Source organism: Falco punctatus (assembly GCF_963210335.1).
Source record: "Falco punctatus genome assembly, chromosome: 7".
In the NCBI taxonomy this organism is placed as follows: domain Eukaryota; kingdom Metazoa; phylum Chordata; class Aves; order Falconiformes; family Falconidae; genus Falco; species Falco punctatus.
In genome coordinates, this window is record NC_137587.1 from 8,153,901 (window position 1) to 8,181,052 (window position 27,152).

The window sequence follows — 27,152 nt, forward strand, 5'->3', positions numbered from 1 at the left end:
AAAGCCAGTGCAGCTGAAGAAAATGAATTTAAACAATTTGATAACTTGCAGGCAAATTCCCATTGAAGCAAGTCTGAGGAGCAGTATTTAAATAAAGGTCAACAAGAGCACAAGCACCAACTATGCCAGTGCAAAGCAAGGCTGGGAAGAGCCAAAGATAAGAAGCTGAGTAACAAGTTATTACTTGACTTCAAATACAAGAAAGAAGCATCCAGCAAGTGAGAGCTCTAATTACTAGAGGCTGCTATGAAAGTTATGCGGAGGGGGAAAGCAAAAAAGCTGCTTCACAAAATGAAGGCATAATGGGGAATATCAAAGTTAATGAAAAACTGTCAGGACATAGGTAGTAAGAGATGGATCAAGAATTAGACCACTACTTGGCAGAGACAGAAAGGCACGAACAGATGGATCACTCTGAAAAGTTGTACACGCATCTTCAAAGGCTTTTATAATAAATTCCCTACTGGGTTTTTCATTATTTTCTTTATGCAGGCTAGTTAGTTTCTTCCTTACTTAATCATCTTGTTTGGCCTTTTTGAGTATTGCCACATTTTATACTCTGTAAGTCTGCTGAAATTTCTTTGTTTTAAGCATTATTAAAAAAATAAATAAGTGGGTTGGAGATAGCCTCAGGCAGCTCTTGTAGGACTCGTGGGTGCAAGCTATCTGTGCCTGCTGATTTTTAAGTCTTTATTGCTAACAGTTGTTGTTTAACATCGTATTTAGTTACTAATGGATTGGAAAGTGTTTTATGATGCAGCTTAAACACATCATTCTCCTCAAGACAGAACCATAGTATTTATTCAGTGCTTAAGCATTTTTTGACTCAAGTTTGCAGGTGCAAAATTTCTCACTGAACTGGAGAATTATTTTTGACAGAGCCCCAAAACTGGAATGGCTTAGATGGGTGAGGAGGAGACAACCTCAAGCAGGAAAGGATCCCACACACAGAAGCAATAACACATGGGCTTTGCTTTGAAAACAGATGGCTGAGTGCAAAGCTGAAAGGTTGTGATGCTATCACAGCCCTGCCATGAAGGAATGGATGCAATTAAATGCAGAATCTTTGTTTTAATAAATCACATCAAAGATGCTATTCTCTGAGACAACTGCTGTAGATCAAATGATTGTAGGAGATGCCCTGGTCGATAGTGGCAATTCAAACTGCAAGAAGAAGGGAAAGAACAGACAGAGATCAGAAAGAAGACAATCAATAAGCGCTTCAGAGATCAGCACCAATGGCACTTCTGAAACAAGGCAAATGCAGCAGGGAAACTACAGAGGACGACCCACAGGGAGTAAGGATCCTTTCACCAAGCTTTTGTCATGTTTCAGCAGCTGAAGGATGATCCAGTCCAGGAGTATAAGGACAACTGGAGGAAGATCCAAGCCCATGTGCACCATCCCTAGGTAGTGCAGAAGCCAGGTAACTGCTGACATGGTGCTTGCCAAGTTGCCAGGCAGATTAGCTAGAGTGCCATGCTGAGCTAATGAGGAATTGGAGAGCTGCTTGCATCCCACCAGCTTGGAGTCTGCGTACCTCTATAGTTGTGCCTTATGATCAAATTCAGCTTGTGTCAGACTGACATGGTAGATAGACATTTTGAACTCACTTGGTAGCGTCACTTACAAAAGGCAGAGTTTGCTTCTTGGAACATGAGCCTGGTGGTCGGAGTAGCAACTGGTGGATTATGACTGTGCTGGACAGCACAAGGTGAATAACAACTGAGGTAAAGTCTGAGCTTTTCAAAGTGTCAGGCCAGGTTCAATAGCCTCCTAAGTCAAAAATACTCGGGCTAGCAGCTCTCTGTGTAGTCCCCTTCGGCTTCTCTCCCCGCTTCATGCCCCGTCAGCCTTGGATTGTTTTCACCTACCTGTACAAACTTTTCCCAGCTGGCTCTGGGAGATCTAAGATGAACCTGAGGATATCTAGTAGCAAATCGAAGTCAAAAGACGTGTTTTTGTTTTATTCTGCGGTTGAATCCTCTCCTGCACATTGTTCCTCCTCCATCTGCCTATCCCTCTCCCCTTAGCCCAAATCCTCAAGGCTGCTAGTGCTGCCCTGCTCTCCCTGCAGGCATGGTGGCAGCCAGTGAGCTCTGCAGCTGTTGCCTTAATCATTTTATAAGCAAGATTATTCCCTCCTGCATCTCTTTTGCTTCTTGTTATGCAATTGTATTTCGTGATTTGCTTTTCTACTGAGCTGCGCTGCTCCATGGCCTGAGGGAGTAGCTTGAGAAGACTGCTGGGAATGTTGCATGGCTTCTGCTCCCACCTGAGGATGGGGATGGGAGCCTGGGGAAAAGAGGAGCCATCATGGTTTGTGGTTTTGGGACTGGGGGCAAGGGAAAAGAAAGGGGATTAGCCAAGCCCGGGAGTCCATATCTGAGGTGAGCGGGGAGCCACTAAGCAACTAGATCAGAGTGGCATTATTCATGAAAACTTAGAGATGTAGAATTGGAAATGAGCAGGACTCCAAAGGGGGATTTGGGTTTGTTGATACAGCAGCTGGGATGGAAACTGGCAGTGCCACAGCAACATGTGCGAAGCAGTTGTCCCTGGGCCAGGCTAATGGGGCGTCGCTGGGGAGGGAGGGCTGTTCTCCAAGCGCCCTGAGCCCTGAGTGTGGGGTTGGGGGCTGGCATTTGTGAGCTTATTCCCAGTTCTGTCACACTTTTTTTATGAGCTTGGGCAGCTTGCTTTCCCTGTGGGTAAACTGAGGCACTGAATAAGTAAAGCCAACACTTGGCAAGGGTTGGTGTTGATACTGTAACTTGAAGGGGCTGTAGATTACAATAACAAGACCCAGCAAGTTAAAAACCTTATAAATTTGTGTTCTTCCAAAGCACAAAAGAGCTTTATAATTCTCTTTGCAGGTCAGTGAGTTTCTGCAGAAATCTGCCTCCCCTTTCTCCTAGTGGCCTACAGTGGATTTTGGAGCAGTCTGTGCTGCTGACCTGATGGTTCTTCACTCGTGCGAGCTCCAGGGACAGTCTTGTAGAAATTCAGGAACATCTCAGAAAAGAGCTGAGCTGCCAGGCTAGGTACGTGGAGCCAGGGGAGTTGGGGACCATCGCAGGAAACCCTCAGACCATGGAAACATTTGCCGTGCTCAATCTTTTGATGCATCCTGGGGCTTCCTCATGCTTGGAGGCTCACAAAACACTTGAACAAGAAGGGAGGTTTGCTTGTTTGTTTTTCCTTGTACTTTAAATCCTCTCTGGACTCCACTTGTGCTGTCTGCACCTCAGTGCCATGGCAGCAGGAGGAACTCTTCTGACAGCTGTGTAGCTGCAAGGGAGAAGCTACTTTGCACACAGGGAAGAACACCACGTCTCCTGAGCCCTTGCTCTTTTAAATCATGTGAATGGTGGTTCAGATGTTTCTTACCCCTGAGCTCTCCCTGCCTCCCACCTCAAGTCCCTCCTACAGCTCCCTCCTCCTGCGCTGGAAGGTCTGCGCTGTCACAGGGAAAAAACTGCTGGGTTTATTAAGGGAGAGGACGTTTACCAGTGCCAGAAAGCAGCTAAAGGATGGAGGTCAGAGGAGCAGGGAAGGTGGTGCAAACTGCTCCTGAATGTGCCCTACCCTCCCCAGAAGGAGTTATTTATTGTTGGGGAGCAGGGACGGGATTAGCTCTCTTAGGTTCTTGGACTCTGCCGAGTGTCAGAAGCATGGGGTTTGGGTGCCAACAGGTGGGTAGGGCTATGGCCAGTCCATTGTCCCTTCCATCAGCTGGGGCACCTGTATGTGCCACAGAAGGAGAAGACATGTCATGCTTAGCGCTCTCGCTGCTGCTATATCTGCTCTGTTCTGACACTTGTGCTTTGTCTGAATACTCAGCGTGCAGACACCATCTGCAGCACAGAGGGAAGGTGCAGGGGGGAAGACTTTGGACAAGAGCCACCACTTCCCCTTGCCATCATGGCTTCACTGCTATTGTCTGAGGTACCCTTGCCATCAGGAACAATGGCTGAACCTGCATTTTGTTGTTGCCCCGGGTATGGTGCCTGCATGGACCTGAGGAAACATGTCCTACATCCCAACTAAGCTTTAGGAGCTGATCATTCTTAATGACATCTTGCTTTTGTGGTGCTTTTCTTCCTCCTCTATCAGCCAGCTCTAAATATATTCAAAATGTTGCTAGGCAAATACTCAGCCTCGGTTGCTGCTCTGACTGCACATACGTGCTTCATCTTTGCTCCTCGGTATCCTGTGGTCTAGGGAGGACTCTTTGCTCTCCTTTCCAGTGCCCTGGCAGCACAGCACTGCCCACCTGTTCCGCTCCCCCTTCTTGTTAGCAGGGTCAGGCTGAACTGTCCAGCCAGGCTCTGGTGAAGCTCCACGTCTGTGTGGTTGTGACAACTGGCTGAAATGTTGGAGCAGCTTGTGCAGATGCACATAGGGTGACATTTCATGCTCTTTGCTGGTGCGCTCGATCAGCTGCAAGGTAGCTAAAGGCTGATGTTTGCGTTGGCGCTACTGGGCTTGTGTTCACCAGCCTGCTCAAATTAACCTCCTATTTCCTGCTGCCCTTTCAAGGCTCCTTGCAGCTTCAGCAGTTATCATCGCACTGATTTATCATCGGTCCCCAGTGTGAATGTTTCCTTTGCAACCACACAGCTAAGATGCTGTTTTTAGTGGGAGCATGTCGTGGACCAGAAGATGGTGGCCAACAGCAGGAAGCACTGAAGCTCTGTGAGCTGGCAGGTTGCATGTTCTGACCCCCCCGGCCATGAGATGGCCCTGCAGCTGTTGACTTCTTTATTATTGAATGCTTTCTATTTATCCTTTGTTCTCTAGGAATACAGATGTATGGAGATCATATGCTTTTGAGGCTTGTCCAGGTTATCATGAAAGCTAAAATGCTGTACTTTTAACAGGAACCATGATTTAACAGAAGCCATTTGCATCTTTCCAGCACTTGGGACCTTTGTCATTAAGTCTGTTCTAGCAATGGCATTCAAAACACAGTATACCTGGAACATGAGTTGTTTACTGGCTTGGTAGACAGCGATCTGTAAGTATTTGTGGGGCTCCTTAGTCCCATCAGACAGTTCAATTTCTTTGTGAGTGTGTTGGACGCTTCAAGAGCCCAGCTTTATGACTGGGTTCTCCAGCTTCCTCCAGTGTATATAGAGCTTTTCCTATACAGCATCTTGCCTGGTCTGCCCGGGAGTGCGAGGTGTCAAAAGCCTGAGAAAACAGGTAATTTATTCTGACACTTGCAGAGACGTCTCTGGTGGCTTCCTGCTGTCACGGCAGTCAGTGCTGTCACTGGCTTTTTAGGAGAAAGGCCCCTGGGAGACAAGCTGGGGCTGGGGCTGAGGATGTAGCATTGTGCCTCTGAATTTGTCTCTTCCCAGGGATTATTTTCAGTACTCTGATGGGAAGAGCCTCCTTTCTGCCTGCACTGAGTCAATGTGCTCCTGGTTGGGTCAGAGGCTGCTGTCTTCCCTCCTAATTACAAGAAATAAGTCTGATGTATAGAACCAGAACTTGTAATAAGATCAGTGCAATTGTTGTTTCAGAGCAGATTGTGATGGTATCAGTAGTATTTGTGCTTTTGCGTTTCTCGCATCGTCCCGAAAACCTTCGCTTGCGCGACTGCTCTGGCTTTCCTGGCTTCTGTTTGTGCTGCTTGAGACCTCGCTGGCTCCTTCTCGCTTTGTTTCCTCCACGCTGCCCGAGTCCCAGGGCCAAATTAACAGCAGCGCTTCCCTTTGTCTGAACAGTAAAGAGAAGCTGGGTGTTCTGAACATGTCTTCTGCTCTGTTGTTAATAACTTTGCCCGGTGCAGCTGGGTTAATTAGCTTTATATTAAACATGTTATCTTGCAGTGTCTAAACTGCATCTGTGTGTGGAGATAGCAGGGGGCTGCCGGTCACCCTGAATCTCAGTGGAAGCGGCCGAGAGCGAGAGGCTGCTGTAGCATCGCTGAGGACCCCCACAGCAAAGTGACGCTCGGAGGGAGCCGTGCCGAACCCAACGGTGAGCGAAGGCAGCCGGGTCGCGGTGGTCCCTCGCCGGCACCGCTCCGCCGCGCTGCTCGGCTTGGAAAACCAGGGCGCTGGGGAAATGTCAGCCGTGAAGGAGCTGAACTTTCTGCCTGCCCTGGCGGTGGCTGGGCATTTGTGTCTGAATTTTCCTGCCTTCCCCCGAGTGGGAAACCTAAATCCTGACCGGCGGGGCGGCGGGGAAGGCCGGGCGAGGGGCGCCGGGCTGGCGGCGGGCGGAGCGCGGGTGCCCGGCGCGGCTGGGGGCGCGGGGGCGGCCCCCCCAGGTGAGCGGGGGGCAGCGGCGGAGCGAGGGGCGGGCGGCTGCCGCTCGGCGGCCCCTCCGCCAGCGGTGCCAGCGGTGCCAGCGCCCGGCCGCGGGCGGCGAGGGGCAGGTCCCCCGGCCCCGCCATGGCGAGCGGGATGGGGCTGTCTGGCAGGCAGCGGGCGCTGATCCGGGAGAGCTGGCGGCGGCTGAGCGGCAGCCCGGTGCAGCACGGCCTCGTCCTCTTCACCAGGTGAGCGGGGCGGCGGCGGCGGACGGGCTCGGCCCCCGCTTCCCGGGGCTCCTGGGGCTGGCGGCCCGCGGGGGGCTGGACCCCCCCCTCCCCCGCGGGGAAGGTGCCCGCTCCGGGCAGCTCCCCCCCTCCCCGCCCCCGCCAGCGAGAACTTTGTTACGGGGAGATGGAGGGAGGCGGCGGGCGGTTCCGTGCGCTTCTGCCCGCCGGCTCCCCCCGCCCTGTCACCGGGGCTTGTGCTGCTGGGGGGCGCCCGGTGCCGGGGAGCGTGTGGAGGGGCGCTCCTGCTGCCCCCTGGCCCCGGGGGGGGGAGACGCCGTGCCAGGAGAACGGCTGACACCTGCCTCCCCTGGGTACATTAATGTCTCCATTATGGGAAAAGAAAAAAAAGGCGGGGGGGAATAATCTATGAAAAGTCGTTTAAAAAGGATGACTGGGGAGTTGATGACCAGCTTCTGGAGCGGGGCGTAGCAGGTGGGAGCCAAACCTTGCAGAGCAGGGTTGAGAGCAGCGACAGCATCGTTGTTCGGGACTTTTAGTGGAGGGGAGAGAGATGCGGTAGTTTAGCGTGCAGTATGGGGAGAAGAGAGGCTGGCTTGCCTGAACTCCCTGTGGCATCCATGGACAGCATGAGCCTCTTAGGTCTGCCTGCGTGGCTGCTACTGAGACCCTGGCATACACCGGCAGGGAGGCTAAGGGAGCTGGTGATGATGTGGGAGAGTGGGGCGTTAGCTGAGTTTGTACATGCCCACCTTGTTCAAATAGGAAAGCCAGCTGCTGGAGCTTGCAGGCCTTCCCTGGATTTGGGAGCTTTGAGAGTCAAGGGGATCATGTCGTCATGAGATGACAACCAAGACTTTGAGGCCAGGCTGGGGAGGAACTGCAGTGAGCTGGGACTGGTCCTCGGGTGCCATAAACATATGTCTGAGAGCTGAGGCTGTGGTCTGGGGAAACAGAGATTGCCCCAAACTGAGACTCTTCAGAACTTCAGGGTCCTTTACAGGTGGAGAGGGAGGCAGAGGCAGGGCTGCAGGTGTGCTGCTGATGGGGTTGTTCCTGGGGAGAGCAGAACTCTAAATAAAGCTGAGGAATTGAGAAGATGGGGGTTTCTCTTTTGCTGTTGCAGGCTGTTTGACTTGGACCCTGACCTGTTGCCCCTTTTCCAGTACAACTGCAAGCAGTTTGCCAGCCCTCAGGAGTGCCTCTCTGCCCCCGAGTTCTTGGATCACATCAAGAAGGTTAGAGAGGGGCTGGAGTGCAGCCTCTGTGGAGGAGGTAGCCCTTAGGTGATGGCTTGGGGCTGTGGTCTATCTGACTGGGGGATGCATGGGAAATCTCCTGAGATGGTGACTGCAGGGGGTTAGTCATGCTAGCAGAAGGTACTGTTACCAGGATAAAGTGCCCTGCCACAGTGGGGAGGGGATGAGGGTGTACGCTGTGGTGGATAAGAAGCACCATGCTGATTTCCACGCCGCCTTCTGAGTGTGGATTGCCTTTTGTGAAAGTTGGAAGCCCCGTTCTTCTACGGCTGAAGTGCCTCAATGAGCTCACTTCTGGCCAGACAAGGACTGAAGCCCTCTGCTTGGCCACATCCTGACCAGGAGGTGGCACAGAGCTGGGCAGTGGGTCAGGCTGCTCCCACAGACCCACTCCCGTGGAGATGCTGCTGTTGCAGCTGCAGAGCCAGAAGTCCCACAGTATCTCTTGCATAGCCTCTGGGGGAATGCTGTGATACGCATTCACTTCCCCCCAAAACAGGGAGAGGAGCAATGTTGCTGTTATCTGGAGGAGCCCAAGCACGGGCAGAATTATACCTGGTGCAGCAGAGACCATTTGCGGAGCCCTGATGAGTAGATACACGGGGATAGAGCACAGCCATGGCTGGAAGATGACTTCATAAACTGTCTGGCTCCATCTTTAAACCAGTTTGGTGCCTCGTTTGCCTGTGTTTACTCCCTGTAAGAGGCTGTTTCAGGACTGCGCTCCTCTAATAGCTGCAAGCTTTTTGTTATTTTCCAGCCTCTGTTTATTGGCAAAGTTAAGTCCATTTTTACTTCTGCTATTATTGCCTTGAGCTGAAATAGCTCTTTGCTCTTGTTGGAGATAATTTGCCTGTTGAAATTAGAGAGCACAATTCTATCACCTCTTGGCTTTGTCAAGCTAACTATGCCCTGGCTTTAATCTCTCCTTCTAATTTGGTGTGTCTGTTCCCTTCATCCCTCATTAACCCTTCTCTGTCTGGTTACCATACTCTTCATGGTCCTGGGAGACCATGGTGGTATATGCTTTACCAGACCAGGTCTCACGGCTGTACCATCTACCCCATCTCCTCAAAATACCTTGGCTGATCTTAGGATTGGAGTTGCCTTATTCACAATTACACCATTTTGGCAACTTCCAGTTGGAAACTCTAGTCCTGACAGCTTCCAGGGCTCCCCTGCAGTTGTTCTGGGGTCCCAAGATGACTAATGACTGCATCAGCATTATGTCTTAATTTGTAACTGATCTGCTCTAGGGCTGTTTACCCCCTCTGGGACAGGGAGCTCAACAATGCTGCTTGCTGTGACACCTCTGGCAGTGTCTTATGGAAGGATGTGGTATGTGCTGCTGCCAGCATGCCTCACTGATGTGACGCACTGATCACAGCAGAGCAAAGGAAAGCTCAGGGGGCATCTGCTGGGCTGGGAGGTGGTCGAACTGAGAAGGGGGAAGCAGAAGGGTCAGACTCTGTTTCTCTGGGAGGGCAGCAGCGCCTTGCTGTTCATGCTGTTCTGCCTCTGTGCTCCTGCAGGTGATGCTGGTGATCGATGCTGCTGTGAACCACCTGGAGAACTTGTCCTGCCTGGAAGAGTATCTCTGCAACCTTGGCAAGAAGCACCAGGCAGTTGGTGTGAAGGTCGAATCTTTCTCGGTGAGACATCCTCTCTTGTCCCGCTGTGGCTGCCCTTGGCTGTCCCTATCCCTGTGCACCTGCTTGCTGGGTTCAGCTGGCTGGAGAGAAAGCTGATGGCTCAGGGCAGCCCCCGAGCGACTGATACCAGTGTAGTGATGTTGGCTTGATCAGGGAAAACCCTTGAGCTCCCCTTGCTTTATGCCCTCCCCCAGTAAGCCCAGGGAGAAAGGATAAAGGGGAGCACGGCATTTCCCCTGTTCAAGGAGAACCACAGTTTAGGGCACTGCAGTCTCTCCTGTGACACAGGGATGCAGGCTCAGCCTTTGCCCTGGGCCCTGGATCTCTGCATCAAATGCTCTGGGTAGACCACACTGCATCTGGGAAAGGGAGCACCCACCTCTCTCTGTGTCTGCACGGAGGTGGGGTTGCTGCATTTCAGCCCCTGCTTCCTTGATGGCACTAAGACAGGGGTGTCCTCTGTATTACACCCTTGCTTACTCCTCTCCTGCCATCAAGCATGAACAGAAATGCTGAATAAAGCAGCGGGCAATGGCAGGTTGAAGGAAAGGTTTTTAACCAGTGCATGGCTCCCTTGCTAGCTTTGGTCCTCTTCAGAGGGAGCAGGGTCCCCTTTGCTTGGGGTACTGATCCCCAGCAGCCCTGTGCTCAGTGTGTGAGTGCTCCTGGATGGGGCTGTTTGCAGCCCTGTGAGGAGCAGCGCCTTGTGGAGAAGCCTGCGAGGCAGGCCTTGAGCATCCAGCCTGGGGTCTGACCCACTGGCTTGGCATCAGGGCATTGCTCGGCTTTGTTGATCTGCTGCTATGCCAGTGGACAGGGCTGGCCACCTGCATCTGGGAGCCACGGAGGATGGATGTGTATCTCTCCCCTGGCGTTGCATGCGCTGTGTCAGCCCTTGCTCCCTGCCTGTACTCCCTGCTCACCCAGAGTGTGGGGTGTGGGGTCAGGGCCAGCGTAGGGCAGGGGAAGGGGATGACATGGGCTGGCTCTAGGCCCTCTCTGGGCAGCCAGGGATGAGGTGGCCTGGCCCTGTTGGTGGAAGAGGAACAGCTGCCCTGAAATGGGAGAAGTCCAAAAAGGTGGTGAAGTGAGAGAAGGGGCTATGTGTCGTCCCCCAGTGCTGAGCTTGACTGCCTCCCTGTTTGGTTTGCAGACTGTTGGCGAGTCCTTGATGTACATGCTGGAGAAATGCCTTGGCACTGCCTTCAGCCCAGATGTGCGGGAGGCTTGGAGCAAACTCTACGGTGCTGTGGTGAAAGCCATGCAGCGTGGCTGGGGACCCTCCCAGAAAGGGGACTAGATCCTGCCAGCCATCCCCATTCCTGACCACGCAGTGGTCCTGGGCAAGGGGAGCACTCACGCCATGCTCTCTGCCTCTCTCCACCTCTGTCTTTCTCTGTGCACCAGCCTATCGCTGTCTTCTCCAGTCACGTGTGCTTCGGGGCTCTCCCAGTGATTCCGCCTTGCTTCGACACGACCACATCTCTGCCTTTGCTAAGGGCTGGCAGGGTATGTCTGCAGCGAAGCCTGGGAGTGCTGCAGCACAGGTATGTTGCCTGCCCCAAGTTCCTTCGGGTGAGCTGGAGCACCAACACCCACGTACCTGCTCTGGTTTTTAGCTGGCTTGTCTTCCCTCCTCTTGCTACCAACCCTAGTTAGATGACAGCTAGTGTCGGACTTATTTACCCAAGATTCTATTTGCTGCACTCAAGACCTGGCTGGTCTGGTACTGCTCGCTCCTCCTGCACTGCTGTGCCCAGTTCAGCTCTGGCAATGGTGGATGTGGCTCCCTCCAAGGGCAGAGGCAGCAGAGGTGGGAGCTGGCCGTGCTGTGCCGCTGTCCTCCCCAACCCTCGCAGGGAGCTTTTCCCCCTCCTCCCTTCGCTAACACATCACTACCAGATGGTTAATCCTGGTGCTCTCTTCTGCCTTGCCTCTCCCCTGGATGGGACCCATGCCTTTTCCTCATGTCAGGTTGGCCACAACTCGGTGTGTTTCCTAGGGATGCTTCAAGCAGTGAGGTCACGTTAACCCCAATGTGAGGCTGCTTTTAGCAGGTCCGGGCTGCCAGCTGAAAGGCTTTGTCTTGGTTTGGCTGGTTGGTTTAACCTCGGAGCCAGCTGAAAGGCAGCAGCAGTGGTGGCTCTTTACTGCTTTGTGTTAAGGAGAATGAAGTAAATACGAGGAAAAGAGGTCTTAAAATAAAAATGAAGGTTGCAACCATGTCATGGCAACAGCTTCCAGAAATTGTTCTGGCTCTTGGCCAGAGGAAGGATAGCTGGAATTTCTCTGCTGATGCTGTCAGGACCTGGAGTGCTTCCCAGCTGCGCGCAGTGCCCATCTGCAGAGCTCCTCACCCCTTAGTAATCCCTCCCCGCCATACTTGAGGCACAGCTGCTATGGAGCAGAGCGAGGCAACCAGTTAGGTGCGTGCAGCAGTGCTGTGTCAGGACAGGAGTGAGAAGACAGCATCTGCTGGAAGAAATCTTAGGAAATGGCTGAGAGGCAGCATCTGAGGGCTCTGGGGGGAGCTGAACTTGAGCACTTTGGAGAAGAGTTCATCTTCATGGGGAAGTCACTGTAGGACAGGCAGAACCACGTTTCCAGCTATCACTAGCCCCAGGGCAAGGACATGGAGCAAGTATTCAGTTACAGACAGCACCCTTTTTTTGCTGCTCCTTCAGGGCAGGTGAAGCCTGGTGTTGAGGGCTGGGATGATGCTGTTCTAGAAGCACATTCCTCCTATACTTAGATGTCCTCCACTCTGGGGCAGGAGAGGGCTGCCTGCTCCTCGCAGCTGCAGCTGAGGTCTCCCAGCCCCACGTTGTAGAGAGGACGTTGGAGTGCCATCTGAGCTGGGGCTCTACTTCCCTGCCACCAGGCCTGGTGGTGGCCGTGGGCTTCCAGCAAGCGAGGAGCCCTCCAGCTGTGCTTGGGAGGGGAGCTGAGGGGTGTTGTGGAACAGGCAGTGAACAGCCCGAGGTAGGATGCTCGCTGTCCTCCCTGTGGTACCAGGCTCTGCTCCTGCAGTCCTACCACGTGGTGGTGTGTGTCCTGGCCCTTGGCTCACTCCATCGGCTGGGTCAGGTGACCAGGCAGCGAGGGATGGAGGAGCCGGGGGGAGATGCTAGCTGTGACAGCACAGTGTTGGGCAGGAGGGTTTGGGAATGGTGACGTCCTCTTTGCAACCCTGTTCTGGGGCATCAGCCTTCGGCATCGTGGGGGGACCTGCTGGCTCTGTGTGACAAGTAGGCAGCCGTGTGATGGATGGGATGTGGGTGTTACTGCCCCAAACCATCCCCGCTCCCTCTAGCTTTCCCAGCTCCTTGACTTCTGTACCACGTTTTGTGTAACTCCCAAGAGAACTGAACTCCTCTGTGTGCCTCTTATACCCAGCTGTACTGTTTAATAAACAACAACAGTGAGTCTCAGCCCTTTTTGCTGCCTTATGTTTATTTTAATATAAAAGGCCCAAGCAAGACCCCCCTGCCTCCAAAAAAAAAAAAAAAAAGACGGAGAAGGGTATTTACTGGTTTCTTGTTGGCTCTAGCTTTGGAGATACTGGTCACTGGGAGCGCTTGTAATAGTCCAGCTTGACTGATGTGAGAAGGCATCCAGCACCAAATGTCTTTTGGGAGCTTTTGTACACAGTAATCGAATGGGTAAGCGGCGGAGGGGCTAGCAAAGGTGTCCTGCTGCTGATTGCTCATTACCCTTCAAATTTAATGATCTCTAATGGAATTAGAGTTTTAAGCAATCAGCCTAAAATCCCTTTTCTTTTGTTCAGCTGCTGCTTTTGTTCTTTGAGATAGCATCGGCTCACCCACCGCCGCTCACCCGCTGCTGGCTGCCCACGGCAGCAGGGCACAGCCTGGCAGTGAAGTGCTGCCAGCTCCATGCAGCATCCACCCTGCCAGCCACGCTGCTGAGCCACCCCCGCAGCCCTGCCCCAGGGAGCAGCCCCTGGGGATGCAGGGGGTCCTGGCTGCCCCTTCCCAGGGCATGTTCTACCTTCGAAATGGTACGTTTCCAGCCCTGGCAGAATTGGGGACTTGGCACTGAAGAAGGATAGTCCCTAGGGCAGGGAAGCCAGCTCAGGGTCTGTAATAGCATCTCCTAAGGGCTGGAAATCCCAGCCCTGCCACAGGTGAGCATCCTGGGAAAGCTGCACTGCTCTGCCTTGGGTGATGTTTTGAAGGCAAAGAAACCCTCCTTGCGGTTTGTTACTAAAATAATTTTTCCAGCTCTTCCCGGCCTGGAACAGAGCTGCTAGCCTCAGGCCTGGGGGTGGAAGCCCAACCCCAGTGCTGCAGGGAAGGGCCAGCATGGAGGTTTGCCACGGCACTCCCAGACCCCCCATTTGGCTTGGCCGCTGCCCGGCAGGGATGCTCCCGGCACTGCCCACCACCAGCCGGCACAGTGGGAGACACCGAGCAATGGCTCAGCCCCAGCTGAGAGGGACTTCTCTACGCACTGGCTGTAATCAGGTGAGTGGGTTTCTGAGGGGCAGCGTGGTGGGGGCACGGGGTGATGGGGCTTGCAAAGCCTCGTCAGGCTGCCATGAGCTTCCCTGGCGTGAGGGCCAGGGGAACCGCCGGCTGGGGGGCAATTACAGCCCTCACTCACAGCCAGGGCTTCTGCCGCAGCTCCCCCGCACCAGCGAGGCCCCGCATTGAGCCCCGTTTACCGTTAATTACAAACCCTGAGGGGCCTCTCTGAGTGTGTGTGATGAGAGGAGTGGGTTTTTAAATTTTCCAGGTTTTTACCCAAAAAGAAGCCCACCCTGTGCCCCTTGCTGGAGGCCAGGCAGGGCTGACCCCAGGGGAGCCATGGAGGAGATGGCAGGAGGGACCTGCTGAAACCAGAGGCAAATCATTCAAGTAGGAATGCAGGTGTAAAGAATGTGTTTTGGGAGGGAGGAGGGGAGAGGGAAAGAGTGCTGTCTGCTCAAAACCTAGAGAAGGGCTTCCAAAATGGTGTTCACCCCCTTCCCCGGGACTCGCTGGTGAGCAGTTCAGCTTTGGGAACATCTGCTCCATCCCAAGATGGGATGGGTACCCCCCACTGCCCCTGCTCTTTGCTGTGGTCCCAGAAAAGCTCCAGGTTCCCCTCCTGCTCCCTCTGGGCAATGCGTGCCCCTTTGGTGGTGTCCTGAGCCAGCCCTGCCTGTGGGGTGGGAGCCGGCAGAGGACAGGTAGGGGAGGCACATGCCTGTCCTGGGGCTGCACCCCATTCCCAGTGTTGGGGTGGTGCCAAAGGCTGTGCCGGCCTTTCCGAGGGGACTCAGGGGGGTGCTCTCCCATGCCTTTGCTGCTTCAGTCCACTCACTGGGCTTTGCTTTTGTGGGGACCGTGGTGGGCAGCAAGGTGCCTGCAAGTGGGGAGGTGTCCAAGTGGGCTCCTCACCCCTGAAGTCTCTGCAAGATATCCACAGTACGGGTCAAAAGCAGCCTGCAGCTGGGGAAAGGGGCTGGGGTACTTTCGCAGGCTCCAGCAGTGAGGGTCCCCCCTCTCCTGGTACAAGGCAGGATGCACGGGGTGATGACACCAGACAGCAGCTGGGTGAAGTCATTTTATTCAAGGCACGGTCATAGCAATAAATCACGAGAAGGTACAGACCTCTGGCACATTCCTACAGCGGGGCAGCCGAGGGCAATCAGACCAGCAGCCTGAGCTCCCAAGGACACAGTGCCGCTTGCAGGCACTTGCTTCCCACCTGGAGAGAGGCCATCAGCATCCCCCCGTCCCACCCCAGACAGAGCTGCCCCCCGGAGCAGGCAGTGAGGGCAGCAGCTGAACCGTGGGCAGCCCCAGGGGCACCTGGGCAGGGAGCCGTGAGCCCCGCAGGGTGCTTTTTGGGGTTGGGAGGGAGCAGCTGAGCTCAAGGCTCTGCCGAGGCAACCGCTCCATGGCTAGTGTGCCCCAACATGCAGGAACGGAGACCCACCAGCCCCATGGGATGTCCCAGGATCCACCTGAGTCCAACAGAGACGCACAGCTCGCTGCTGGGCTGCCTTGTAAGCCCTCTGCCCAATACTGGCACACCATGCCCCCCCTCCCCCCCCCCCTATCAAGTGGCACCAGTAATCTGAGCAGTGCCATGGCCGAGCACCTGCCTTTGCACAGTGGCACTCCCCATGCTCACAGCCCTGGTGCCAGCAGAGCTGCATCGTCATCCCTGCCCTCCCTGCACGGCCCCGGGATGGTGACTAGAATTGCTCTACAGCCAGCAGGAAAATCAGCAGGAAAATCAGCTGTGAGGCTGAGTGAGGGGCCAGCGTGCCCAGGGGGGCCAGCCTGGTGGGAGGGGAGCTGAGCAGGGCGAGGATCTGCCATCATCCCCAGGGGCCTCCATGGATGTTGCAGATGAGCTGGAAAACCCCAGGGATGCTGCCCAGGCAGGAGCTGGCGCATTTATACTGACCACAGCAGGACCCACGCTGGAGAGGTGATGTGGCTGCTGGGGGAGCATCCCATGGCTGCGGCTGGTGGGCGAGGGCAGGATGCGGTGGACCAGGACCCGGAGGCCGGGATCCTGCCAGCCTCCCCCATTTCTGTAGCAACAGGATGAAGACATGCAGGGTCCCACGACCAGCCCCAGGGAGAGTGCGAGCACAAGGGGGATGCTGCCAGGGGGTGCGAGATGACGAGGAGCTGCTCTCACAGCTATTAAACACACTCATCCCTTGACCTTCTGCTCCTCCCTGAGGACCCAAGGGTGCAGGCAGGGTGCAGCAGGGACAGAGGGATGGGGGGGGGGAGGGAGGGGAAGAGCCGGGCTCGAGGGAGGAATGGGGTGGGAGGGCAGGGAAGAGCTGGGCTTGCATTTTGATGGCTGCTGTGGGAGCAGCCCCGGGCACTCGCCTCCTCTGCCAAAGCGCAGGTGGCTCAGCAGTCCCTGCTTTAACTGGCAAAGCCACGGGGGCGGCAGCGGGATGGCCACCGCCAGCAGTGGGTGATGTGGGAAGCAAAGGTTGGGGGTGGCCGTCCCCTGCCACTGAGGACCCACGGGACAGTGTGGGGGCGGGCACATTTGTATGAGCTGTCTGGGTCGCTTCCCCTCACAGAGGGGCCTCTCTCCTGCTTCCAAAAGCATGGCCTCTCAGACAGGTCCTCTCCCCACACGACTGCACCCCTTCTTCCCCGCGATGGGCTGGAAGAGGCAGGTGGGGATGGGGGGGCACAGCAGGGGCTGAGCCGGTCCGGGCAGCGGAAGGGACCGGCAGAGCCTCCCGCCACCTCCCATGCAATGGGGTCTCCCCCTCACATCAGTCCTGTCATCCCCTCGCCCTGTCAACAAGGTGGCCCCCACCAGTGCTGGGAAGGCTCCTTCCTACCCCACGGCATGTCCTCCACTCCTGGCATGGCCAGTCCTCGCCCCGGTGGTGGGGATGCTCACTGGTAGCGGGTTTGGCTCTCCATCACGGGGCCACTCCTGTACTCGCTCTCCACTGACTCCAGCTCCGTCTCGAAGCTCTGCAGCCCCCCATCCTCCCCATCCTCCACTGGTTCCAGATGGTTGCCCATGGTGCCGTAGGACTGGTGTGCAGGGGAGGCTGCCGGTGTCAGGCTCAGCTCGGGCTCCTGCAGGACAGTGGCCACGAAGAGCTGCCCCAGGGGGCAGTGGGGGGTCAGGGCCCAGGAGAGCGAGGAGGGGTGGCCACGGCAGGGCCGGGGAGGGCTACTCACGTTGGAGTTGGGGGTGGAGGAAACGCTGCTCCGCTCCACATCGTTGAAGGCGCCCTCAGACTGGTCAGACATCTGGGGAGAGGGAGGCCAGGAGGAAACAACGGTTTGGGGGGCCCCAGCTGAAGCCAGGGGTGCAGCCAAGCACCGCTTCAGACTCCCCATGGCGAGTGCACCCCAGAGAGCTGAGGAGGGGACGTACTGGGATGAGGGAACAGGACAGGTAGCTGCCTGCACTTACCTGGTAGCTGGAGGGTTTCCGTGGCTGTAGCTTCTTCAGGCAGAGGCCAAAGAAGGAGAAGAAGATGCAGGGGAGGAGGACCACAAAGGTGAAGAGGGTGACAGGGCGGGTGGGACCTAGAGCACAGAGACACTGGGGCAGCACATGAGTCTTCAAGGACCTGCTGCATGTCCAGCTGAGCCCCAGGCTGGTGCCTGTTTTGGGTCTTACAAGCTCTCAACCCCCTTCCCAAAACAGTAGCTGATTGATACCCCCTTCATCTGCCAGGTCTCCAACATCCCTTCCCCCCTCCCCACCCTCCCTGCCCTGCCTAATTCAGGGGTGACACCAGCAGCTTGTCCCCCCAGACATCAGATGTGACCCTCAGCAGTGGCCGGGAGCAGCCCCCAGCTTCCCTACCGAGACGCAGGACGGAGAAGAAGAGCAGCCAGAAGATGCAGAGGATGGGGGCCACCACCACCTGGCTGATGGCGGCAACGTGGAGGCGCTGGTTCAGCTTGGTGGGGATGTACACATAGTAAATGTTGTACCGGTCAACCATGTGCTTGAGCAGCATGTAGAGCAGCCCTGGTGGGAGGAGAGGGGCCATTTAGGGGGAGGACACTGGGGACAGCCAGGGGGCAAGGACAGCAGGGCAGGCCCAGGAGATGATGCCCAAGGGTGCCTTCCTGTACCGTGTGGGAAGCTTGTGCTCCCATGCTGCTGCTGGGGTTGGGACAGGCTGTTCTTTGCATGGCTGGGGGCAGCAGGACCACGAGCATGGGATCATACTCACCGAAGGGGACGATGATGGGGCAGGTGATGCTGTAGGTCATGACGACGGAGAAGATGCAGCAGGTCCAGGCATACTCTAGTCCAAACTGGAACTGGTAGGCTTGGCTCTGGGGCACAACCAACAGCGTCATTACTGCCCGTGCTGCTGCAAAGGCTGCACTTGCTTTTGCACCCTGGCCCACATGATTGCCTCCCCCCATTAGCCCCTACAAGGCCTGGAGAAGTCCCCTCAAGCCTCCCCATAGGACCAAGACAGCCTGAGTTTCTGGCGAGTGCATCCCTGCTGTGCTGGGGGTTGTAGGCTCAGGGCTGACCAGAGCCACGTACCCGCTTGACATGGAGCCGCTCAGGCTCAGACTTGGCAAAGCAGAGGCGGGCGGTGTAGACAAGGAGGCCTGGGATGCGGAGCAGCTCCATGGCCGTCCCAATCAAGCTGGAGGTGACGACGTAGTTGACAAAGAAAGCGCCATTGTCCGGGAGGAAAACACACCTGCCCCAGGGATGCAGAGGGTGAGAGGCAGGCAGCCAGAGAGCCACCGGGGGCTGGTGTTGGGTGGTCCTGCTTGCCTGGCAGGTCCAGGAGCTCCCTACTACTCACTGGAACTTGATATCAGCCTCATCCAGAAAGTGGGTGTCGAAGAGCCAGCGGAAAAAAAGGTCCAGGCTGGAGGGAGGAGAATAGAAGCAGTTCAGAAAGAGGGGGAGTTACAGAACAGTTGGGAGGGCACCCTGCGGGTGCACGCTTTCCCCTGCCCTGGGTGGGCGAGACCCTCTGGACCCTACACTGTCAGAGCAGCCCCTTCTGCCACACAGGACCACTGCCACATGGGTGCTCGCCTCCCGGACGGTCCACACCGCCGCAGCCGGGGCTGCGCAGATCCCAGACCTGGTCCTTTCAGGGTCTGCTAAGGGCTGACCCCAAGCAGGGCAGGGTGCCACCAGCACCCTTGGGTCAGCCGTGGCAGCCCGGCAAGCTGCTCTGCTCCCCTCCGCAGGGAAGCTGTCTGTCCGTGACCATCTGGGAGCAGTGAGGCATGGCTAAAGAGCCAGTGTTCCTTCCCAGGGCCAGCTGTGTTTCAGCAGTGGTGCACCCCTAGTCCCCTGGGGGTGGCCGGCGGGGGGCAAGGGTGCCCTCCTGGCTGCCGGGGAGCAGGGAGAGCAGTGCAGCAGGGTGGTCTGTACCTGCTCAGCCCCAGCGAGGGCAGGATGATGACCATGAACACCAGGAAGAAAAAGCACTTGTGCATGGTGAGCTGATTTTCACTGGACCTGCAGAGGGGAGTCAAGAGGAGAACGTTGCACTTTTCCGAGGGGGAGAGGTTGGGATGGGTCTCGCTTCTCACCGAGGAGTTATTCCCAACCCCAGGAAGCCACGTGCATTTGATGTGTGCATCTACTGCCACCTTGCAAAGTTTCTCCCAGGCTGGGGAGAGTCACCATGAGCAATGTGCTGTAGTGAAAGCTCTTGTCCTCCCAGCCTCTCACCTCCTTCATCCCTGCCCTCTGCTACCACCCTTGCTGGTGCAGACACCCACCAGGAGGCAGCTGGGTGTCTACATCAGGGTTCAGGAGCCCCCATTTCCCCCAGAAAAAGGAAGGGAGGTGATGTTAAAGCTCCTGTAAGGTCTCAGCAGACCAGGCACTGGGGTTGGGGCTGGTGGACGGTCAAGACAGAGAAAGCACATTGTAGGAGCTTTGCTGGGAGACTCTGAGCGTCCTTGGCCTTGGAGGGCTGGGAGCACCGCTGGGATGCGCCATCCAAGGCAGGACCACGGCCCTGCCGCTGCCAGTTCACTGTCACAGCATCCCTTTCACAAACTCCTTCAGAGCCATCTTAAAACCAGCTCTGCCTGCCTTTGCCAGCAGCCTGGAAGTGTGCAGGGCTACGGCAAGGAAACGGCTCCTTCGGGCATGGACTTGGGGCTCTTTCCATGGAGAGCACCACCCATCTGGTTCGGGGCAGGGGGGGGTCTGCCGCTCCACTACCTGCCTCCCTGCAGGTTGGGTCCCACCAGTCCTACCGAGGTTCCTCCCACCCACCGCAGCCCTGGGGCAGTATGGGGGCCAGCCCCCTTACCTTGTCCAGTGTGACTCGAAGAATGCCGAGTAGTAGACAAGAAAGGGCAGGAAGACAGAGAAGGCCCAGAGCAGCAGTGTGGGGAAGAACTGAGTGATGATGGGGTTCTGCAAGAGGAGAGATGCCAGACACCCCCTCAGGAGCCTGCCAGAGCTCAGCCATGCCGGAGGCAGCTCCCTGGGCCTCCTGGCACAGGATGGTGTGTGCAACGGGCAGGTGGGGGCATCCCCTCCCTGAGCAGGGGCGTTTGTTTCAGGAGATAAGAGCTTGAGGCTAGCCAAAGGCACCACGGGCACGCTCTGAGCCGCAGTGCCCACCCAACAGCTCACAGGTCAATCAGCAGGAAGGAGATGTGCTGCTGGCAGCTCCTAACACCTCCTGGAGCTCTTCCCACCCCTATCATCTCGCACAGACACCAACGTGCCCTCCTCCATGGACACCAGCAGCAAAGCTCAGGTTTACACAGGTGCCCCAGGGCTCTGCCACTGGAAACACGACAAGAAGGGGATGGATGGCAAGCAGGGGCATGGCCACTCCTTGCCTCTTATCGATGCCCATCGTGTGGTTCATCTTCTTGGGCCAGTGTAGAGCTGGTGCCCCCCCCCGTCAGGGACAAGCCTGGAAATGGAGACCCTTTGGGAAAACTGGCATAGGGCCCCAGGGACTACCTTGAGGCTCTCCACAGGGTGTGTGACATTGAACATGTCCATAGTGTTGACGATGATGGCTGGTGTGGTGAGGAAGAAGAGAAGGACGAAGAGGCAGATATTAAGGAGGATGAACCGTACCCACCAGGATGTGCCACGGACTGATAAATTCTCCCTGTGAGAGGAAAGCACAACTCAGACATGGTGTGGAGGATAAGCCATGTGTCCTGGGCCTCCCACCCCAGCTCCCCGAACCTCTGCCTCCCACCACCCACACCAACCTTCCCGGCAGCCATTGCTCACCCTCTCCCCATCCCCGCGCTGCTGCACTGTCACCTGCAGAGCCCCCAGGACCACAGAGTGGCTGCAGGGGAGTCTGTACCACCAGAAGGCTTTGGAGTCAGGCTGGAGAAATCAGAGCCTGGCCAGCACCCCAAACGTCTCCTGACCAAGCCCTGCCACCCATGAGGTGATCACTCCAGTCACCCCTGCTGACTTCTGCCATGGCTACAGGAGAGACTGTCAGCCCCTGTCACCCTGGGAAAGTGCCCTATAGACATGGGCACAGGTTCCCTACAGCTACATGGGCTCCCTATAGCTACAGGCATGGGCTGCCTATAGGTACAGGCATGGGTTCTCCCTGGCTGCTCGCCCCCCTTCCTCCCACCGCAGAGGTTCACCAGATGATATCGCTGGGTGCAGGGGCATAGTGAACACCCCAGTGGTGTGACTTGACCACGGTGGTGACAGAGGACTGCTGAGGGTGCTTGCGGCACTGGATGTGGCTGTAGTCCTTCAAAATCCTGCAGGAGGAGGGAGCCGGGGGTCAGGTCAAAACCAAGGGTTCAGGACCCCCTGCCCACTTCTTGTGAGACCCTTCCCACAGCACCAACAGAGCGGCCATCGCCGCAGATGACAGTGGCACAGAGAAGACAGACCCATCATCTGGCTTTGGCTGGAGAAGCTGGCGAGGTGCCCCAGTTCCCCAGCAGCAGTGGATGTCCCCGTGCCTGTTGCACGAGAGGCACTCACACAGCTGTCATTCGCTCATCCTGGAAGGTGACGAAGGCCATGTCAAGCCGCTTGAGTGTGATGCGGTTGCGCTCAGCATTGAACTCATCCGTGAGCTTCTCCTCCAGCTCCCCGTAGTACTGCTCGGCGTCCACCTGCGGAAGCAGCCGGGGCTGTGCCACACTGGTGGGGCTGGGGCACGGGCAAGCTGCCGTACTCGGCCGTGGTGGGGATATGCTGCCTGCAGCCCTGCCCCCATCCTCCTACCTGCTCAAAGCCACAGAAGCGGCAGCAGAAGATGCGGGCGCAAGGGTGGGTTTTGATCATGATCTTCCCTTCTTTCTGCGCCTTGGTGGTGAAGTAAAGCCGCCCCTTCATTGCCTTGCGCCTACCGGGAAGCCAGCGGGGGTGAGGGTCATTTGGGGAGCAGCAGACAGACAGACAGACCGGGTCCCTCAGCACGGTGGGCAGGAGCAGTACGCCCATCTGCAGAGGCAACGGGGACCTGCACGCACTCACCTCTCTGCATCCAGCTTCATCAGCTTGCGCACATCAAAGCAGAACTGGACATTGGTGACGGTGCAGCTGGGATAAGCCTCGCTGTGGGGACAGGGACATGGTAGAACCAGGAGCTGGGGGACGGGGACAGCCCCTGCCACCCACCTGCCAGCCACCCGGCAAGGCTGCGGCACACTGCTACTCACTGGAAATGCTTGATGATAAGGGAAGGGTCTGTGATCTCCTTGGGGATGTGGGTAACCATCAGTGTCCGGGCAACCTGGGGGAGAGGAAGGGGCAGAGGGGGTGGGTGGGCAGAGGGTCTGTGGGACATCTTGCTGCTACCCTGCTTGCCCAGCCACTGGGAAGGCAGAAGGGAGCCTGGCACCACCTGCCACCCTGGAGACTGGTCAGCACAGATGTCCCCAATGCCCACTCCCAGACCCCGGGGCACAGATGGACACTGCCGCTTCCCAGACGGACACAGCAGAGCTTCAATGTCGAGAGACCAGGCAGCAAGAGAGAGAGAGCTGCCTCCAGGCTGCCAGGCTTTCTCCAGAAGCTGGAGAAAACCAGCCATATCTTTCCCTGCCTGCCCACCCTCAGGCTGTTTATAAAGCTCTCCCTACCTTCTGGGACCACCTTTTCCATAAAGCACAAAGTTGTCCATTAGCACCAAACAAGGCAGGGCTGGAGCAGGGGTGGTTGCTCACCTTCTCATTCTCTCTGTATTCAAGGTGGACAGAGTGATGAGCCATGCAGAGGACGGTGAGGATGAAATAGATGAGGGCGAAGATGCTGTGCAGCCACAGGAGACGGTCCCTGGAGGAGGGGAAGAGGGGATCAGTGAGTGCTGTGGCAGGCAGACCTGCCTGGGGCTCAGCATCTCACCCACGACCACCACCACCACCCAGCAGGAGCTCCCTGAGCCAGCTGCTGGACCCCCACCCTAGGGATGTGAGGGGCAGCATCCAGGGTGTTTGCTGAGATATTACAGGTATGAGGCTGCCTTCAGCTGGCAGTGGGGTGAGGCGAGCGGTGCCAGCGTGCTGGTCGCTGTGGCTGTGCTCACGCGTGGTGCAGACAGATAGGAGAGCTACCATGAGCAGCATGCTTCTCTCGTGGAGCCGTCCCCATCCCCAGCACGGGGCTGTGGTGAGTGCCATGCCTGGGTGCTCCCAGCAGTGCCCACCACAGCGGCAGCACCCACAGCCCCCCCAAGACACGGGAGCCACATACTGGGTTGGGATGTTGGCGATGGTCGTCCGACCAAAGTGGGTGGGATTGTGTCCTGCAGGGGAAGAGGAGAAGTGGGAGGTTAGAGGAATCCAGTGCAGATCCATGCTCACAGGGTTAGTGGCTCTGGTCTTTGCTCCCTCTTTCCATCTCCTAGGTCCCCACCAAGCCCCCACTGCCTTGAAGCTGCCTGCCTTTTGCGTTCCCCTGTCCCACGGCTGATGGTGGGTTCCTGCTCACGTGGGGCCTCCTGACAGAGGAGTTCTGCACTCCATCCCAGCGGCACAGTGCTCGCCCTGAGGCTGGGGGAGCTTGCACCACACTCCTGAGCCACCCCATGACTGGGGAAGCACCTACCCAGGAGGTCCCCCGAGAAGTTGACAGGCAGGATGACAGCCACGGAGAGCACACAGACCAGCATCAGCAGGACCAGGAGGTGCCGCTGGAAGGAGAGGTAGGTGGTGGCGTCGATCCCACACTTGCTCTGAATCTCCTCGTCCCTGGGGGAGAGGCGGGTGGAGGTGAGCACTGGTGGTGCCTTCCCACCACCTCCCACCCTGGGGACACTGGCTGCTCCAGCCTCACACAACCCACACCAACTCATGGCATCCTGCGTGTGGCACATGAGGTTTGGGCACAGAGGGAATGAGGGGCAGAAACAGCCCTCGGGCTGCCTTTCCATTCAGGACCGGCTCCTACCAGGAGAGGTAGAAGCCCTTTTCTTTGGGACAGGATCCAGGTGCAGGAGGAAACACAGAGGTGAGCCCTCTGCTTTCTCTCCAGGGGGGATGTTTTAAGAGGGGTCTCCTCTGCCGCTGCTCCCAGCAGCTCCAGGTGATGGGCCACCACCTGTGGGCACTGTCTCCCGAGGGGCTGGCAGCGGTGGGGCACGGCCGTGATGCTGAGGACACACACTTACTTCATCTGGTAGATAGAAATGAGCCAGGAGCAGAATCCCTGGAAGGGAAAAGAGTTGGAATGAGCTGGGGGTGACCACCCCCACCTCCCCAGCTGAGAGTCACGGCATCACCCGTGCTGGGGACACACGCAGAGATGCTGTGGTGCCTGGGACCGGGGAGCAAACGGAGGCAGTGACCAAGGCAGCCCAGCGATGCCAAACCCAGTGGCTTGTCTGCAGTAGTGGCAAAGCCTTAGGAGGTGTAGAAGGATGGCTGCAGAAGCGTGGCCTTAGAATCTCTGAAGATCTGATAGGCCTGTAATCAGAATTGTGCTGAAGTTGCTGTGCTGAAGTTAACAAGAAAGGTAGCCTTGAGCTATTCGTGAATCCTGAGACCAAGTAATTATGTTGTGCCAACAGGCCGTGGCTGTAACAAGCTACAGCTGCTGGGAAAGCAGGTGCAGGGCCGAGAAAGACAGGGACCGGTATGGGAATATAGGGACTAACAAACTACAAGGCTGAAGCACAGCGACACAATTAGCTACATGGATAGAATGCTTATTTTAGTCATGCTAATTAGGGGTGTGAGAACTGCACGCGTTTAGAGACTACTAACCAATTATATTTCTGCTTTACGAATATGCATGTGTATCGGTTCTATATAAGTAGTGCTAGAAACTAATAAAGTTGAGCAAGATGCGTAACTCATATTGAGCGTCTTCTTGACTCCGGCAAACCCTTCTTCCAACAAGGAGGAGTGGGAAACATGGGCCAATTCTGTAACAGGCTCCTGGCTTCCAGCAGCTCCTCCTCTGCCCCTTCCCTGACGGTCCCTAACACGCAACGTGCTTTTTTGTCCACTGCCAAGCGCTGAGCCGGCACCGCTATAGAGTGATACAGGACAAATGTAAGAGCTCGTGTAATAGCTCATTCCCTGTCACTACGTATGCAACTTTAGGGTTTTTCTCCCCTACACATTATGTTTTACCGACATCAGAGTTCATGCAAGTTCAAGGTCCCTTTGCAGTCCTCCTGGCCATGGCTGTGCCAAATAACACTCAGCCATCTGGCCTTTCCTCTTCGCCCCTTTCCGGAGGGTTTATGCTGACCTTGGATGGGAGAGATGCCAGGCAGCACCCTGTGGGATCCCCTTACCCTGCCCTTCAAGAGCTGGCAGTTTCTTTCTCCTCTCCATACCCTGGCTTTACCTCTTCCAGGACCTTCCCTCCTACCAAACAACTCGGCTTCATCTGATCGACCACAGCAGGAAGCTTTGGAGATGCAGGCATCCCTGCATCCCCGACAGCTCTGTGGGAGCCGGACACCCCCTTAGCACAGCCAGGCTGAATCCCCTCATAAACCCAACTCCGGGGCTCTGCTCTGAAGAACCGTGCCCAGGAGGTTGTCTGCGCAGACCCCAAGCTCCCTGGGCTGTAATCTCTTGGGTTTTCCAGAAACCCTCCTGAAAAAACAGCATTTACCGGCTGATTCCCAATTCTCTAGGATCCCCACCTGCAGGAGAGAGGTCGCACACTGCAGTCAATAGCTTGGCTATTCACCTCAGGGAAAAATCCTGTGCCTGCTCCTGGGAATTTATGACGGTAACAGGAATTTGTCAGGCTGCTTTTATGGCAACTTCATCCTCCAAACCCGCTCCTGGCGGGATGCTCCAGTGCTTCCCCACAGAGAAGAGCCCCCAGCAGGAGTTTGGCCAAGCTCCCCCTCAATGGGTACAGACACCAAAACTTTATTTAGCTCTCCTGCCACATTCTTGCCTTCTCCAGCAAGCATTTTCTATCCTCAGCGTCCATTAGCCCTACAAACCCCCTGGCAGGTTTCCTGTTCCTGAGGTATGAAGAAAAATCCAGTAATTGCTTTTAGGCTCTCTACAAATTTATCCTCCAAACTGCTCTTTTCCCTGCCTTAGTGTATTTTACATCTTGTCTACATTTGGGAACAGCTTGAGTTTTAAAAGAACGTCTTCTTATTTCTGGTAATCTCCCTTAATCTGTTCTTTAGCCGTGCAGGCTTTCCCTGTGGTCTTTCTCACTTATTTTTTGATGAGCAATATACATTTGCCCAGAGCATCTAGTACTGAGCCCTTAAACAGGCTTCCTGCCACTCGCAAGGATTTTGCTTCTTTACCTTTCCTGCCTAGTTTTTTTTTTTTTAATAAGTTATGCCGTTTTTCTCATAGTCATACCAGTAACTGATTTTTGAGCTTTTGCTGCCAAAAAAAGAGAAAGAAACAAGACAGCAAAATGTGTCCATCTGTGCTTGTTTCCAGAAAAGCCTGGTTTATGCTCAGTGTGGTAGAGAGAAACAAAGGATGACTTTAAAGCCCCCACAGCAGAGGAGGAGGTGTGATCCAGGGGACTCTGTCCTGACAGGACCAGAAAGATCCCTGTGAGCATGCAGTGAGGCTCTGGCCGTGCATCCCACTAGGTCCCTGCAGCCAGCAGGGATGGCCACACAGGTGGGAGATGCTCATCCTGGTGGGAGCATCCCCTCCAAGGTGCCGTTCAAAGTAGATGCCTCAAAACAAGCCAGGCCAAAGAGACCCTCCAGCTTTCCCAGGAATACCCCGCTGCTAAAGGGTGCTAAGCAGGAAAACCTTGTCCTGGATGGTTTAATTACTCCCATTTAACTTCTGACCTGGG

At 56.0% G+C, this 27,152-nt stretch overlaps 3 protein-coding genes across 11 annotated transcripts in view; 2 read left to right on the plus strand and 1 right to left on the minus strand.

Moving 5' to 3' along the window:
• POMT2 (protein O-mannosyltransferase 2) overlaps positions 1–5,834 on the plus strand; it is a 37,001-nt gene extending 31,167 nt beyond the window's left edge. The window contains exon 23 of one of the 3 annotated variants that reach the window (XR_013929274.1): positions 2,877–5,834. The gene's annotated coding sequence lies outside the window, so the exon portion shown is untranslated. The other 2 variants (XR_013929275.1, XR_013929276.1) reach the window with 2 other exon arrangements.
• A 163-nt stretch (positions 5,835–5,997) lies between these two features.
• NGB (neuroglobin) lies at positions 5,998–12,857 on the plus strand. The gene is made up of 4 exons (XM_080394361.1): positions 5,998–6,514; positions 7,641–7,752; positions 9,306–9,425; positions 10,579–12,857. The coding sequence occupies exons 1-4, from the start codon at positions 6,408–6,410 to the stop codon at positions 10,723–10,725; spliced, it is 486 nt and encodes a 161-aa protein (XP_080250487.1). The 5' UTR covers positions 5,998–6,407; the 3' UTR covers positions 10,726–12,857.
• Positions 12,858–13,933: 1,076 nt separating this feature from the next.
• Positions 13,934–27,152, minus strand: part of TMEM63C (transmembrane protein 63C) — a 42,263-nt gene continuing 29,044 nt past the window's right edge. For all 7 annotated transcript variants that reach the window (XM_080394379.1, XM_080394381.1, XM_080394377.1 and 4 more), the window contains exons 6-24: positions 24,514–24,551; positions 23,952–24,094; positions 23,598–23,649; positions 23,072–23,180; positions 22,565–22,638; positions 22,380–22,460; positions 22,128–22,248; positions 21,882–22,015; positions 21,530–21,652; positions 20,871–21,024; positions 20,203–20,309; positions 19,308–19,394; positions 18,724–18,789; positions 18,453–18,615; positions 18,127–18,232; positions 17,751–17,918; positions 17,352–17,467; positions 17,114–17,185; positions 13,934–17,032 (exon numbers count right to left, since the gene is read on the minus strand). In XM_080394379.1, coding sequence (XP_080250505.1) covers positions 16,820–17,032; positions 17,114–17,185; positions 17,352–17,467; positions 17,751–17,918; positions 18,127–18,232; positions 18,453–18,615; positions 18,724–18,789; positions 19,308–19,394; positions 20,203–20,309; positions 20,871–21,024; positions 21,530–21,652; positions 21,882–22,015; positions 22,128–22,248; positions 22,380–22,460; positions 22,565–22,638; positions 23,072–23,180; positions 23,598–23,649; positions 23,952–24,094; positions 24,514–24,551 — 2,127 coding nt within the window. In that variant the 3' untranslated portion in view covers positions 13,934–16,819. The remainder of the gene's footprint in view (positions 17,033–17,113; positions 17,186–17,351; positions 17,468–17,750; positions 17,919–18,126; positions 18,233–18,452; positions 18,616–18,723; positions 18,790–19,307; positions 19,395–20,202; positions 20,310–20,870; positions 21,025–21,529; positions 21,653–21,881; positions 22,016–22,127; positions 22,249–22,379; positions 22,461–22,564; positions 22,639–23,071; positions 23,181–23,597; positions 23,650–23,951; positions 24,095–24,513; positions 24,552–27,152) is intronic.